Consider the following 17,378-nt stretch of genomic DNA (forward strand, 5'->3'; position numbering starts at 1 on the left):
GTTGCCTTGCTCATCCTACCCCTTTACCCTCATCCACCAGTTCCTAAAACAAAGCACAAAAATTTGGCCAATGTCCTGGAAAATTAAAGTTAATGGCAAAATCAGGAATAAACCCCAAATAAGCCATTTACTTCAGCCTCATGAATACAAATATCAAATAAGAGTATCTAAAACATCAACAAAACATGATAAGTAGATAAAACACAGAAGTTGTCATCACCATGTCTGGACAGAATTTTGACAAGTCCTCAGATAAATCTTCTCCATCTCCTTTTTCTACAGAAAATTGGTATTTTGAACAGAAATTCTCAAGTCAAAAGATATACATCAATTTTTAGTTCTAGCAAAAAAAAAAAAAAACAACCCAAAACCCAAAACCCTAGACATACAAAGCAGATGCTTTTTGCTAAAGCTTTTTTACATAAAAGCCTATTCTTTCATCGTGAAGTTGGTTCAAAAATTTTCCAAACAGTTCTAAACAGTAGTGGTAAATATGGTTCCCAGTGGAGATAGAGTACAGGTGCATGTTAGCATCTGTTCAACTGACAGGGTACAAATCCTTTAAAAATAATAAAAGGCTTCTGTTTAGCATTATAGAGGGATCAGCTTCAAAGTTCAGCTTTAAAAATGTACTGTATTAAAATAAGAAATATCAGTTATGTAAGAGAAGATGTTTGCCTGTAGCATTCAATCTTATAAATTAAGCAGGTGTCAATGCTGTACCAAAGTGACTTTTTGTCATGCCCCAAATCAACTACATCTTTAAGAAAATAATAAAAAAAAAGTTCAAGAAAACTGGAGGGATCTCGTGGAATATGCTTTAGAGGATCCAAGAGGCAAAGACCCAACTTCCACAAATGGTCAATGCAGCTGATCTCAAGGCAGATATATATTATTTAACAACAATTAAGAGGCATCTAATTACAGAAGATGTGCCAACTAGGAGCAGTATTCAGATGGGCAGTACAACATGGGCAGTGATTAGAAAGTCCATTCTTTGTATGGGATGAGTAACTGCACTGCTGGAAGAAAGAGCAAAGCAGCAAGGAAAGCTCTCTCTTATCTCAGAAGATGCTGCCCTCACAGGTGGGGAAAAAAAAACAACCCAAACCTAAAAGTGGGTGGAGAAGGAGAGAAGCAGGTTTTGAACTTGAAAGCTTAACGTGTTGAAGCTCTTCTCCATGCCAATGGCTTGAACAGTAATGTAAGTTTGATAATACATTTTGTACCTGTACTATAATCAAATAGTTGCTGTGGTAGAGAACTGAATAATAACATGACTGTACAAGACATCTTCCAAAATACCAACAAGGTTGGTAGGTTTTTTCTCCCCTGTATAATGAATGTATTTTACAAGACTATTGTCTTTTAACGCTCTTTCATTTCTCCAAGCATTCATGAGAAGAGAAGCAGGGAGAAACCTTGTCATATTCCCTTGCGTATTCAAAGTAAAGTCAGAAAAGTTGCGTAGCAAAGAAATTGCCCAGAAAAATATAACATTTAAATAACAGCTCCACGTAAGACAACAAGGATGATAGGGCAAGCTGAGTTGAAGGAATTTATTCCAGGTAATTCAGTGCAGCAGCCAGAGGAGTGTTGGGTGCAGTCCTGGAAGTCTAAATGTTCTGAAAGCACTCCCCAAACCAAACTATTTAGTATTTGTTTAGGATGCCTGTGCAATAAGTTACAGCCTTATGTCATTGCATGGTTGTGCATGCAAGCCCAGCAAAACCAAGGTGAGTAAATGCAACTGTCTGACCCCCAGAAGGAGCACTTCTGCAACACAAACTACTGACTTACAAGTCTCACAATAAAAAAAAATAGCCATATTTTTAAATTACTCTGTCAGACTACTAAATGCTATGTTTGTGATAATGAACAAGGAAGAAACAGGAGCAACCTTTAAGAAGAGTAGCTTGTATTCTGATTTTCCTTTCTAACCGTGTGCCAAAAGTCGCAACTGAAATTAAGACAATATTTCATTGAACTTATTTTAATAAACTTAAAAAAATAATATGAAAGCAGTACCTTTAGGCCAAACTGTTCTAGAAAGTCCAGCTATTGAATAGGACGATGTGACCCAAAATACTGGCCTTTGAAGGGATAAAAATCAGCTTTTGACAACTATAGCTGTTTCTGCAGCTGCACGGAGAACATTTTCTTCATGTCAATTTATATTTCATTTCCTTCAGCTCAATAGCTGATTCATTCAAGTTCAGACACTGATGAGGAGCTGAGACTCAGGAATGTTTGTTTTCGCTCTTCCAAATGACGAGAGCAGACCAGTGTTAAAGCATGATCCACTGCTTCAAAATCCTCGAGGGAAAAGTGCTGACAAAACCATCAGATTGATTAACTCGGGGCATTTTTCCTTTGTCAATAATTTATCAAGTTTTAAAATACAAGATATTTACTTTTATTTTGTGATACATCTAGCAAATTTCACACAGCTTGAGTTAGCAAATAAAATGCCTTCATAAAGTTAGGGGTTTGTGATTTTGCTTGAGTTAAGATTTTCATCCAAAAGCGCTTTGTCACAAGTCACAAATGAAAAAAGTCATCATGGAAAGATCAAGCAGCATATCCCAAGATGATGCAGGACAAACAGGGACAGGTAGAAGTCCCGATGTCAATGGGGAGACAACAGAGGCTCTGCAGCTTTCATGGGTCACAGCTATTTGTTACACCCCTTCCTTAATCCCCTTTGGTTGAGCTGGAGTTTAAGCCTTTTAGAGCAAAGAATGAGATGATTTATTAAAGGGGATCTATTGCCTCCTAATATCTTCTCTACAGACCTAGACAGCTTCTTAATGTGTATTAAATTACATTATTATGTGTATATACATTGCTTTACTGGTCTGTTTCTCACAAACAAGTACCAAATGTCCTGCCTTCCTGGTGAACAGCGAAGCTGAACCTGAACCTCTCCCAAGCAACGTAACTCCATGCTGCAAATGCACAACAAGTTATAAAATGTGTGATTTAAATCAAAACTATGAAGCCTGACAAATTAAATCGCCTTTGATTCAGTTAATTCACAGAAATAAGGTGGGGGAAGAGGAGGAAAATTCAAACATTACCAGAAAGATGAAAAGTCTATCCTACCAGTATGCACATAGGCGATGGACCTCCAGATTGCATCCAACTGGGAAAATTGACCCACCATGATTCTTGTCCTTTCTATCTCCCCGTGTGCTGGAGCCTGGGCAGCCACTGACAACAGCTCTGTGCCAATACCTTCAGCATCCATTGCACAGAGGCGCTCAGGGGTGATCCTGGCTGATCCTCCCTCCAGACACCCATCCCTGCCTGCAATCTCTGCTGCAGCTCTGGGGCTCACCGCTCACCCACATAATCTGGACAGAAGAGAAAAGGAAGATAAGGGAGAGATTATTTCCAAGTGTAAGTGAAAATTAAGCAAAAATACTATTTGTCTTCCCATACTAGCAACAAGCTGCCCCCTGCTCACAACAGCAATGTGGGACCTGTGTTACAAACAAGTCATCTTGGCTGGTACCCTTAAAGAGGCACCATATTTAGAGCATTTAAACTCACAGAACTTTATTTGATTATCACGGTCAATCGAACAGTGCCTGTTTGTATCTTTCTGGCATATAAATGCCTGTCAGAAAGTAGACAGCACACTAATTTTCCATTATTAAGCACGTTCACCTGTGGTTTCTAGTCATGCTCAATTTTATTTCCAGTCATGTTGAATTTTATTACCTGATCTTTTTTTTCCCATCAGCCAAGATAAAGATGTTGTACCATCAAGTGAGATTCAACTTACCAGAGAGAATTCCAGCTTTTCATTACATTTTTAGGCTCCACAGATAGCTAGAAAACTAAATAGTTCAGCAAAAGACCAAAGCGTTCAGCCAAAGTATTTCATGGGACTTAAAATTTAGGTATTAAATGGTTATGTTGTTGTTTACAGTCCTATCAGTCCATAGTCATCATGGCACACCATGGCTACCAACTCCCACCAGGGAAGGGAAAGTATGTAAGGAATTCAATGGAGCTGCAGCTTCACCAGATGCCTGAACCCATAGAGAAGAATGTGAACAGCAACCATCCACAGAAACATATTCAAAAGAAAAATGTTTCTATTTTCACCGAAAGTTCCATTTTATGTTCCTGCCGTAAAACAGATGAAGATTTTCCCTGCATGAGCTGGAATTGTGCCCCACAGCACTCCCTGCTCCCCGCGTCCTCTGGAGGCACACCAGAACACCACTCACTTTCTGATCCTACAGATGAAATTCTAGTTATAAATGGCATTAATTAAAGAATCAGAGTCATGGTATGCAACCAGGCATCACTGATTGCCCTGGTCCTGCATGGCCTGCTCAGAGCAAAACCTCCCCTGAATTACTCAGGTTTCAAATACAACCTCTAGGAAGAGGCACATTTAAAAACCAGTAAGATGACAGGGTTCATGGAAATAGCAGCAGACATTTCTCTGTATGCAGATAATTTCAAAGGTCTTTAGTTAGAAAAAATAATAAGGAATGGCAAAAAAAAATCAACAGTCTTTCCCAGTTTTTTCTACGTGCTAACTCCCCAGTCCTGCAAAGGCTTAGACTCATGGTTCACCTCCATAAATGGGGTTTTTCAAATTTCTTGTGTTCTGCCCCAAATCCTGCAGCCAGTTGTTCCTGCTGGTGGGTTTCCATCAGCCCCTGAGTTGAGAGGGATCTCACTTTTTACTACTGACTAGTCACCAGCTGAAACTTGGGCCATATGAATGGGGCCCCATCTGACAGCCTTATTAACACAAATGATTTTTATTCTGCATGCCTGGGTAAGCCATGGGCACATGCCTGTGAGATCAAGGCCTTAGTCATTAATAACTTCGGCAATCATTTCACCTAGAAGCCACACTCTGTCTACACAGAAATCTTTCCGGGAATCTGGTAAAAAGATTGATGAAAATTAAACATCTACTTAGTGAAGCTGAAGTAACCAATATATGATTAATACTTTCCAATTATATTTCAGTACAGTACATTGCTGAGTTTGTTATTACCTGCACTCTTAACACTCCATCTGCAGTGTTAAATCCATCTGTTGCTGAAAATATGACTATATCTTCAAGGGTTTCTGAATCATCATGCTGGTACCTTTTAACATAATTATAATGAAGAGCGATATTCATTATCCAGCGGAAATTAGAAACCTATAAATACGAGGGGAGGGGAGCAAGGGAAGAACTGAGGTCCAGCATTGCCCACTTTCTCAATTGATCATGTTGGCTGCTCCCACTTAAAATATTGCTCCGGACTCCGGATTTAGCACCATCAGTCCCACTGGTTTCACTGGTGTTTAACTAATGCCTGCCATGGGGACCTGGTCCCTCATCTTTATTCTGCAAGACGGAGGTGGACAAGAGAAGTGGCTTCGTGACTGGCATCCACATGACGGTACAGAGACAGCAAAAACCTAATGAGTGCACACCATAGCCAAAATTTCTGGTGGGGCAGGACATCAAACCTTGGGAAGTCCTCACCCGTACAAGGAGGAATGACCAGGTCCCCTTACCACTTGGGTTGTCACCCCGCTGAGATGGCAAGAGAAAAGCTCCAGTCACTTCTACCTTTGAGAATTATTTAAAGTAGAGGGTGCTGTTTCTAAACACTTGGTTAAACTGACAGAATAAATGCATCATATTTTTATGCATATATCTTAGATGTTAAAAAACCCAACTCTTTAATACAGCAACAGCTGGTTTAAATGCGCCTGCAGGTAACAGAAGGGAAAGCTTATGCCACAGTCTTCCTTGATCTCTGCTCCCTTCCACCTGCTTCCTTCTGCCCTCCTCACAAAATCAGAAGCCTCCTTTTTAAAACAGTTTTTTTAAAAAATATGAATTACCAGGCACCATTACACAAGTTATGGATGAGATACAGCCTTAACTTTCCCCCCAAAATCTCATATCAGAGTGTCTATTTTTGAGACTCTGGGTAGTAATCAGCAATGGGGATTTTTAAGGGAAGAACCCAAATTCAGCAACTGGTTTTAAAAGCCTGCAAACATGGCAAGTCCATGTGGATCAATGAACGCGGAGGTTTCTTAATTAGAAAAAACTTTCAGATCCTCATGGGAGCACGAAGCAGGGTTTTACTTTGCTGCATCCAGAGGGACCCTGCCAGAATCCAACCACCCCACCAGCAAACCTGCCTGTTGTTTGGGGCTGGCAGAGGTCCTCTGATGCCAAGCAATTGTGTCTTCACTTTTGGAATAGAAGGACTCTTCCTCTCCCAGGTTCTGCCCTGCAGATTCAAAAGCTTGAAATGCTTGTCAGCAGACCCAAAGGCTCTGCAAGTCCCTATTTTAGAGCTTAACAGGTCTGCCTGAAGTCTACCTGGCACAAGTAACCATTGCCAGTGCTCTGCTGAAAAGCTTGTACTTAAAAGGACGCAAACTCCACCTTGCAAGACTAAAATTTGATGAAAGGTCATTCAAACTACCAGGTGCGCTGTAACATCTTTGATCTGCCACCTTGAATCAAAGCAGTGAATAGAAAAACCAACTTAATGAGATATTTCTTCCCATCGTACTACTGATAAAATACAGCCCACTCCATTGAGTAAACTGTAAGCAGAAATCGTGCTGTTCAGTTCATCTCTCTTGGCCTCTAACTTCAGTGGGAATGAGAAGCTTTCTTAATCTGCCTGCCCCAGAAAGGTTTTCTTCATCCCTCTACTGCCATCCTCTATCAGATAACAAGGATAGCATGGGGCCCTTCGGAAACCACGGACTAGCCACAGGGCATAAGCTTATGAAGACAGTTATCTCTTTCTTAGGATAAATTCCTGGCTCCTGGTTTGAAAGATGGACAAAAGAAAACAACAAGGAAAAGGCTACCTGCTTCTGTCCAAGGCTGTCAAGTCAGAAGCAAAGCTGCTGTGACTTGTCAGCAATACAAGAGCACCAAGATGCTTTTCTCTTTGACGTTAAAAGCTGGGGGTGAGTGGGGTGTTAGCCCACTGGGGTGGTCTTTGAGGCTTATGGATTACTGGAAACAAGCTTTCTAACATCTAAAAGAAATCCACAGGGTTAATAGCCAGAGATGCACAGCTAAAATGTGAGTTTGAGAAAGACAGGAATAAGACCAAGCCAAAAACCACTGCTGATGAATTGCAATACTTCTACAGATGAGAAAATAGGCTCAGAGTTTTTAAAAAACCCTCCAAAAAAAAAGCACAGCAATTAAAGCTACTGAGCTCACTAAAGGAGCTTCAGTATAGCTTTCCCTTTACCAAGCTTTTATTGTTATTCTTTGGAATATAATTGGTGATCATTTTCTACTTGGAGCCTGACACAAATCTTAGAAGTTACTAGAGCTACTTGAAAAAAAAAAAAATGAATAGGTTTAGCTTTATTTATCCTCATAAACAATTTGCTATTGGAAGCAATGAAGTCTCTTGAATGCCTCCAAGGCATTCTAATTTCCCAAATAATCCTCTTACATAGTTGTATATTCTTCCCTACAAGCATACTCTCACTTCTTTTCTACTTTCCTACTGTTCTGGACAAATTGGTCTTAGGTCAGAGTTTAACCATTTAGCTGAAGAATACAGCCTTAAGCATTTATATGCTTTACACAGCATACTTAAAATTCACTCTCCGCAAATATTTGCTTAGTACTGGCATGAATTTTGCCGATCCCCTTAACATACCTGGGATATTAGTATTTGCTAAAACACTTAGCAAAGAAGACATGCACACATACAAACCCCAGATGGAATAAATTCGATGAATAATTCTCATTTGTGTAGAAAATGCCTGCCTGGCTACTTTCAAGGAATGCAAGCACCTTGAACAAGCTTTATGCTCTGACTTTGGCAGGGACTTACTCACCAAATGGTACAATACAAGACCATTACAAAACAACGAGGAAGAAGTCAGGCAAGAAATGTGTGGAACAAGCTGCACAGCTTATTCTACAACAAAGGAATTGGCAAACCTGGACTTTTCAAGCAACGTCACGAAAAGGTCTCACTAAGGTAGAAAACACTTCATACACTGAACTTTCCTGCCAGATGTGTCAAAGTGCTGGCAGGGAACAGAAAAAACAGCATCATGTACAGCTCACCTTTTTCATTTTCTAGTGAATTATGTGAGACGTGGGGTTTGACTGCTTTGGCACAGAAACTGCAAATCTCTTACTCTGCAGAGTGTGAGGAGTGAGCACAACTGTTGCTGCCTGCCATGGTGAACATGCACCCAGGAGCTTAGCAGGTCCTTGTCCACTATCAAATAGAAAAATGCTTACGTTGCTGGAAAGCACTGATATCCACACAGGACAAATTTCAGTGAAACAATGAGAAAATCAGTGATTTTGGCCCCCTTTTGCAGGGATCATAGAGAAGGTCTCAAGCATATGCACTGATGGGGAACATTGTTCTCTGCAGTGAGGCTGCATGATGTTCAACTCCCCCTTAAAAGGCTCTGAAGTGGGATTGAGAAGGTGATGCCAGACTATGTTCAGGCCTAAATTTCTACTTTTGTGCTCGTTTGGTGTACTTTAATGTAAAAATTTGGATTCCAATAAGCATCATGTATTTTTATCCCTCTCCCAACTTACGTTTTTGGGAACAGAGATTCTTAAAAAATGGTAATAATGATTGCAAATGATCTCAGACGCTCTTCTGGTTTACCTGAAAGATATCAGTTCAGGACTTGTTTTGCTGGGTTGGTTTTTAGGCTGTAAAAATCAGCTTCCCCTCCTGTAAAAGGGAAAAATACATGTTAGATCTTTTCCCTGTCACCTTATCAAGTGTAATTCAGCTCGACAGTTTCATATGTATGGAGGAGAAGTGAGAGAAAGTATTAACACCACACAGAAGTTAATTGTCTGGAGAGTGGCTATCTGGAGAGTTGAGGTGATGCCTTGTGATGGTGCAAGCTTCTTTGACAGCAAGTTGTGTAGTTCCAGGCTTCCTCTGGCTCATGTAACATGAGGCATCGGTCTCAAAGATGGCTGAAAACTGTGGAGAACCAGCATATGGTATCTGACCACTGACTGGTCCCATTCTGCTGCTACCAGCTCAGCTCTCAACTCATCATTTCATAAAAATTCTCTTTCAATCTTTTTATTTTTTTCCCAGTGTCTTGACATTTTTATTAATTTTCTGTATTTGTTTAAGCGTTCCAAAGAAACAAATTGAATCAACATTCCTAAAGAAAAAAAAGAAAAAAAAAAAGTCAATCGGCCTTTTTGCTTTTGCTCTCACCTTTTTTTAATATTGGTGAAAATCCAGAGCAACTCTGTTGATTTTAATCAAGTCATTAATGTAAACCAGGTGTTGGACATATGAAGCATCATGTTATCACAGATGAGTGACTTCAGCCATCTTACCCCTGCACAATTTCCTACTATGTAATATTCTTCTGCGTGGTTTTCAAACATTTTGAACGCTATGTCATCTAAAAAAAAAAAAAAAAAGAGAGATAAAGAGAGATACTTATTTGAGCATCAAAGATTAGGAGGTTCTTAACTATCAGATAAAATGAACTCAACTGAGTCCTGAAAAATCTCCTCTCCAAAATGATGATGGTAAACAAGGCTGTAGAAGAGATCCCTTTGCAAACACTTTGACACAGGGATATCTTAAAAATACAAGATCCATCACAGATCATTTTAGGCAGTTATTTGCTGGGTTTTTTCTTCTCCCATTAGCCTTCCATTAATTCCAGCCCAAGGTAACCTCATTCATCATATCATGGGGGCAATAGCTATTACACGTTGTTAGCTGGTGTAGACAACGTACTCCCACACTCCCAAAATTTAGTCACTCCGTTGTTGATCAGTACCAGGAGACTGTCACCTCCACAGACTGCAACACCCTACCTGGCCCATCTGCAGAGGATTCCTTGATAACCTCTGTGGCACTTGTTGGCTCAGTTATTTTAGAGAGAGTATAATCATCACTTGAATAAAAATCAGAAAACATCAACACAGGTGTTTCAGTGAGAGCCATCTCTCCTTCTGTAAGCTTGAAGATGACACTGCTCACCAGGAATGGTAAAAGCTGTCATCTTTGGGTGGGATGTTAATGGGAGACTTGTGCCTAATGCTTTGCCTTCCCTCAAATATTCTTAAAACAGCCTAATTGTTGGTTGTGTCACTATCATCCTGCTTGTAGTAGGCAAATGCATCCTTGATGTTTTTGAACTGCGCACTTGAAGCTTTTGCCTCTTGTTATATAAATGCAGGAAGAAAGTTACCATGTGCTCTTTCTATCAACATAAATTACCAATAACATTTTCACGTTTAAGCAGATGAGACACACGTCTTCTGTTCACAATGTAAAGGCTGAATCTACTTAAAACCAACAGGAGCCTTTTCATTCACTTCAGTGAACTTCAGATCACGTTCCAAAGAAGTGACATGATTATTCTTTCACTCTCAGATATACATTGGGCTGTTCTTAGTAGTCAGCATGAAGTCAGCATAGTCTCACTGCAGAAATTGCAAAAGATATGAAAATCTTTCTTTTTTTTTCCCAAAGAATGTCTGTTATTTTTTCTAGAATACATGCAAAAGAATCAAACATTGCTTAGGAAAATTATCAGGATAAGTTTTACAAGAGAAATTGTGCTTGTATTTTGTAGGCATTGCATTGCATCCCATAGTTCAACTCACATCTGACACAGCATACCCCAAGCTGTGATCCATCCATGTTGGGGACCTTTCATTACCAAGAGCTGGACAGCATTCAGGTTATCATTATTAGCAGTCTGTAGAGTATCCTACATAAAAGGATACAAAGTCCAAACCTATGATACACATACATATTACAACTGAAGACCGACCATAAAGATTTGCATTACTCTTTACAACGAAGTACACAGCAAAATGCAAGATGCTAAACCCTCTCTTGCATCCAATTTAAGCAGTTGATTTGAGGAAGGGAGGTTTTATAGTGTTTATTTGAGCCTGGAGGAACCACCCTGTTACTACACCAATAAATGTTGAGTCTAATACCGCAACACTTCCCCGTATCAAGGGAATTCTCACTGTGCTCACGTATGCAGCAGGCAAAGAAGGGCGACAGCTTTCCCCATTTAGCCAGCCTGCTCACTGCATGCCAGGTCTGCACGAGCCTTGGGTCCCTCCAGACAAATATGTTAACCAGGCGATTTGACCTTTAGAGTAGAAACATAATTCAAAACCAGAAAGGAACAAAAAAATGTGTGCTACTTGCCCCCACACTGGTGGATTTCAAAACATATATATTTTTTTCATTTCTGCCTTTTTAATCATCTGTTGTGACTAGGCAAAGGTGCAAGATTAGGGTAACAGTAAATAAGACTAAAATTTCTAAAAAATTACAAGCCAGAAAACAGAAAAGCACTGAATTGTTCCCCTTCCCTCCCTATTCCAAACCTCCTCCAAGTAAACTTCCATGTTAAATTTAAGCAGAAGGTATATATTTTCATCAAAAAATACACTTTAAAAAAATACACTGCTGTGTGTCTTACCTTTGGAGTACTCTTAGCAGAAGAGATTTTAAGTTAAAAGATTTATTCTCAGCAAAAGTTTCCAGGGGAAGTACGTGCACATGAAACATGCACTGGATTTCTGTTATCCCGACACCATGAAAGATCACCATTTTGTAACAGACTGACTGCCCAGTCCGGTTCTTCCAGAGTACGTAATCAGGCTAAAAGACCTCAAGATCGCAGTGCATCTTTCTGTTCTCACCCTGGATGCTAAAATTCTCAACTTGTGGAAATGTTGCTAGATTTTGTTTTGCAAGTCAACAAATAGCACTGTCTTCAAAAAACGAAAAGTAGTCCAGAAAAATGCTGCCTGTGTAAAGGTCCTACACACTTGGGAGGATCCAGAATCGCACTTGAATTCTCCTCATCCTAAAATGTATTTGGATATCTAAATTCATTTTTGCTTGGAGGAACTAAATGCAAAAATACTTTGAAGGATGGGGCTTTAAGTGCCTGTAAGAACTGTAACTTCAGTGATACAGCTGGACGGAGCAGCAACACTGAAAGTACAAGTGGGAACAGGCCAGAGACACTGTCATTTAAATCCCCAAATTCCAGGAATTTCAATACTTAAAAACCTGTGAGCAATAAAATATTTATCTTACCTAATCCTCAGAAGCCTTCAGAGTTTATCCTTCAGCAGTTTGAAGGTCTGACCATTACTAAATAAACAAACGTACATCTCATTTGCAATGAGGTAACTCCACCAGCAGAATTAGCGCCAATAGAGAAGGACCGTGTCCAAGGTATATTTTTAAAAACACTCATCGGACTTCAAAGAGCCATAACTCCACTCTCCCAAATGTACCTGTGTAGACATACTAACATACACTCGAAAGCACTGTAAGCTCACACACTGAAGCAAGATCGCATATAACCCTTCACACCCATGTTCCACCCAACCTTAGGAGCATTGGTCTTCACGCTTCTTTCTGAAAAATGGACTGCAAGAGTAGAACTGCTCATGAACACATTATCAGTTGATGAAACACAGCCTAATAAAACAAGCGCTCCCCAAAGATTAATGCAGCATTTGCCGACTGGCAAGCTTGCTTTGGATGTAGTACAGCAGTCCTGACTGCAGACAGCCAGGCTCCATTACTTCATAGACCTGTCTCCCAGCATGAGACACGTCGCATGGCAGGTAGCAATTCTCATATCATTCAAATCCTGCTGAGTGAAGGATGTAATGGGCTGCGTACGGTTCTCCAAATGGGTGAAGTATCCCTGCAGTGGGGGTTTAGCAATGCACAACATTATTTTGTCCCTTGGCATTTCTGCATCTTCAACATCTTGAACCATGCCTGTAAGTGCGCAAGGATGAACTGATCAGCTTCTAAGACAAACACAGGCACAAATGCAGCTTGGTCTTGTCTTTGTAATAGCTCCCTTTATCAAGACATAAGTCCAAACATTTTCCATTTACAAATAAGAAAGGCCAGTGAATCTTTTGCATACGTATTAGCAGAAGCATGTGGATTCCCAAAGGCAAGTGTGTGCACATGTGTAGGTGTGTATAGATAGACATCAAGCAATTCTGATATGCATCAACAAGTTACTGGCATAATGCTATAGAATTAACAGTTAAACACAATGATTATCTTCTAAGCTTTGCCTCAGAGAGTCAATAATCTTGTTCCAGTTGATGCTGCTGGCAAAATTTCCATTCAAAAGGGCAGGATTCTCCGTTAACCTCTCAAACAACTGCACAAAGAAGGGTGATACATAGGTTAGCATTAATGTACGGAGAAATTCAATCACTAATTTGCCAGATTTTGGCACTTGTTTTTTGTTATCTATGTCAGTTAAGTGTAGGAAGACATGGCATGAATGATAAGCCCTTGAAAACTTTAAAAACCAGCTTGCGCGCGTTCATTCAGGCAACTTGAGTCCTGAATGGGAAAGGTTCATACACCCTCCACAGGGGTGACAGCCCACAGGGTTTTCAAAATCCCACCTTTACTTTTTATAAATAACATAAATTCAATTCAAGCAGCCATCTCGGGTACTTTGTATAGCTAATAATGGACAGGGATTGTGATAAGACTGCTATTTCCTTTTCATGTCATTTAGTCATGGCAAGGCACTTCAGATGATCATAAAAAGATGTGATGAGTCCAGGTACCAGGAAGCCACAACATCCCAACTCGTGCCCAGCAGCACACCACCACCAATAAATCAGTACTACTTAGGTGTAGCTGGCAAGACCTTACTAGTTTTCTACAGAATCATTAAATACATGCTAAACAGTCAATATCTGCTCTCACCAATTGAAATTGATTGTATTTTATCTGTGATTTCTAACTGAATGGGGTTGTCGTCCATCTCTGGTGATGGGGGGCTTTGGTATTGGCATCGCAGACCCATACCCAGGAAATCTTCACTGTTAGACTTTATACCATATAATTCTTTTGACCCAGGATGGCAGGCCCTGTTACTAGGGATACGTCCTTTGGTTTAGCTAACTAAAGGAAACAATTCACAAAGGCTTTATTTCACATATAAAGAAGTTACATGGGCACAAGTTAAAACACAGGAAGTTCTGTTCAAATACACGGAAACACTTCTTTACGGTGAGGGTGACAGAGCACTGGCACAGGCTGCCCAGGGAGGTTGTGGAGTCCCCTTCTCTGGAGATTTTCACGACCCGCCTGGATGCAGTCCTGAGTAATATGCTCTGGGCAACCCTGCTTTAGCAGGGGAGTTGGACTAGATGATCTCTAGAGGTCCCTTCCAACTCTGAAAATTCCATGATTCTGTGATTCCATGACATTTCAACTGTTGCTAAAGCATCTTGTGATGGACCACTCTGACCGCTCTTGTTTAGACAATAATAGCAGTTCTGGATAACCCTTCCTAATAGAAGGAGGAGGAGTATACGTCTAAATACAAACTGAAGTATGAAAATAAGTTTACACATCAGTGTCCTACAGAGACTCTCGAGGTGTGTGGATGTGTACCTTCAGGCACATGCTTAGGGTTTCTGGGAAACTTTACCAGTATCAGTGCAGGTAAGCAATTCTAAAGAAAAAAGAAAATTGAAAGGAGTTAATATTTGAAGTAAAATATTTTATGCTGAAAGAAAAGTATTTCTCTTAGGAATCATTGCCTCACAAGACTGTATTTTCCACCTGTCACTGTTTCTCTGCCCTTTGCAAGGAAGATATGCGTCACGGGAGCCCTTGGTGAAGATGGTTTTGATTTGAAAAATTTCAGCCAGTATACCATGGGGGACATCTGCAGTAATGTACATGAGAGAAGAAAATCCCCCTGCTACAATATTTTAAGGTGTTCATTTGACTGAGATCAGATTTTAGCACTGCCAATCCCATGAATCAGTGCCATACATTATTGAAGAAAGAATAGACATTCCCTTAAGAAACCTGGAAAGAGTGAAAAAGTTCTGATCTTTACCTTTACTGTTAGTCTTCCTTGTACAGACTTCTCTAATATCTTCAGGTTGCAAGCAACCTTAGAAAATGTTGCTTTTAAACAATCTTTACGCGAGTCTGACTACTTGGATGGCTGGCAAAAGTCTCTTCTGTCTAAGGAGAATTCTGTACTTCTTTCATGACCCAAAAAACACTTTCACGTCAGTTTTGCTCTAAGGATTTTCCACTGTTCTTTAAAGAAACCTGCAAGATGCAAAACAATACTAGACAAATTGCAAACTAAGACAAACCCTTGTTAAAAATCTAGGCAACGTTTCTATAACAAACGGTCTGAAATCCAAACATAAGCTTATTCCAACACATACTGTTTCTTTTCAAATCAGTCACCTTTCCTTCTGCATGCATTTTTTAGATATTCAGGTAAATACCCCTTCTCTGCCACTATTTGACCTGAAGCAGTGAGCAATGGTCTCCCAAGACATGGTCAATGTGGGCAGACCGTACCTAGCTCAAGTCGGCAGTAAACGAAGGCCGAGATGCTTCCGTGCGCTCTGTGAGATGTGCCAAGCAATTCCTGGAGTTCCAGAGGCATTTGTCCAACGTGAGTAATACTTGATTCCAGCTTCCTGATCTGTATGTGAGGAACAAGTATTTCTATGATAGTCTCCAGTTCAGTAAACCTGAAAGCAGACGATTTATTACATACAAGATCAAGAAGCCTTTCCTTTGATCATTTATACAGTGGTCTGTGAATGAATACATTCAGAGTCCAGCTTCAGCACACTCTGAAATATTCATGGACGCAGCCAAGAACAATACATCGAACGTTCGTTAGAGACCAGATCCTCTGCTGGGGTACTTCACAAGGCGACTTTGTTGACTTCAGTGGGAAAACAACAGTTTGCACAAGCTAAGAATTTAACCTTTTTGCACATTGAGCTCTTCTTTGTAAACAGTACTTTAATACACATCTGTGAGCCAGATAATAAACACTTCAGATAAATCACTGGAAGGTTTAGAGAGCTCTACGCGCTCTCACAGGCTTTCAGTTGTAGAGCGGAGGCCAGAAGTCAGCACTGATTACATCTCAGTAGCAACTAACCATTATAAATATCAAAGTCACACACATTTGAACAATTTCTTTAAGCTCTCTGTTGTATTTCTGAAGAGCTCTCTTAAGACCTCTGCATATTTTATTCTGTGGTACTGGGATGGATACTTACACCCCGTGCTTGAATAGGGCTGGATATACCCACTGAGGCTTGAAACATCAAATAGAACTGCCATAATATTTCTTTCTCCTGTAAATCAAATGGACAGCTACATGATGCTGCTTCCCCACAGCAAAGTTTCCCCAAGATCCTACCCCTCATTCAGCCACGACTTGTCCCAGAACTAGGACAGCACCTGCAAGTTATTGGCACTTTGAAAGGAATCATTCATATAGCCTAAGCACTTGTGGGTTTAAGTTGTATGAAAGTCCCAGTCAGCCGGAGCTACCCAAGCAATTCCATGTTTACTGGGGACTTTTTTTGGACTGTTGGCTAAGATGTAGTTCTGGAGTGCTCTTCTCCTAATAGCTACCACAATTAACAGCTGAGCTTTTTCAGAAGGACATAAAAAAATGAGGTAGTGGACAACTTCCAACAGAGGCGAGCCTTTGAAAACCCCGGGTGACAACAAAGGCAAGGACAATAATCACCTCCAACTCAGTATTAAAACACAAAAGGAGGCACTCCCTTAACAAACAATTTTTGATCGAACCGACGTAACTTACTGGGCTAAAAATATAAGTCATATTATCACAACCGAGATCCCACCTGTAAGTTCTCAGCCTCACACTGTGTTCTTCCAAAAATGGTCAGCCACTGTCAGTATACTTAACTTTGCCAAACAAGAAGTGGCAATCAAACTTATGCTAAGATAAAGGGTACTAACAAGCTGGTAAAGAAAAAAAACATCATTATTTTACCAGTCAAATTCTAGAGTGTTGACTGAGGAGGCACCTGAAATTTTGCTTATGTAAGTACTGTAGGCTTGAACTCATGCTAAAACAATCTCAACAACAATTTAATTTTTAATATAATAACTTTCATGTTATACTTTATTCAATCATTTACACAGTAATAATTTAAGAGAGGAAACAAAGAGGAAAAAATTGCCTTTGTACAAGGTATTCTATTAAAGACTGGAATATTAATGTTATTGGGTACACGAAACCCTGTGCAACCATGGAAACCATTGCATAGTATCCATTCAGCCTCCAAATCTGAGCTGTGGCCTATGGTTGCTATGAGAGGATATAGCACACACCCCTCAGCAGTTCCTATTAGAAAGTGATATTTAAGTTCTATTGTGTATTTGTCTACACTTCATCTCAGCATAAAGCTATTTGTGGAAAGGAGGTTAAGGAGAGGTTTTTGAAATCTGAAAGCATACCTTTCAGATTAATCTAGAAAATCAGATGTTGTTTCA

At 40.0% G+C, this 17,378-nt stretch overlaps 1 protein-coding gene across 1 annotated transcript in view; it reads right to left on the bottom strand.

Moving 5' to 3' along the window:
* Nucleotides 1-12,813, bottom strand: part of LOC309672549 (FRAS1-related extracellular matrix protein 1-like) — a gene marked incomplete at both ends in the record, with an annotated part of 55,374 nt that extends 42,561 nt beyond the window's left edge. Inside the window, 8 exon segments of the mRNA XM_082484078.1 lie at nucleotides 5,030-5,179; nucleotides 9,365-9,432; nucleotides 9,484-9,499; nucleotides 9,503-9,615; nucleotides 9,857-10,034; nucleotides 10,037-10,103; nucleotides 12,365-12,455; nucleotides 12,714-12,813. Coding sequence (XP_082340204.1) covers nucleotides 5,030-5,179; nucleotides 9,365-9,432; nucleotides 9,484-9,499; nucleotides 9,503-9,615; nucleotides 9,857-10,034; nucleotides 10,037-10,103; nucleotides 12,365-12,455; nucleotides 12,714-12,813 — 783 coding nt within the window.
* Between the last annotated feature and the right edge of the window lie 4,565 nt (nucleotides 12,814-17,378).

The sequence above is a fragment of the Vanellus vanellus genome, assembly GCF_965231255.1.
Source record: "Vanellus vanellus genome assembly, chromosome: 5".
NCBI classification, from domain to species: Eukaryota; Metazoa; Chordata; class Aves; order Charadriiformes; family Charadriidae; genus Vanellus; species Vanellus vanellus.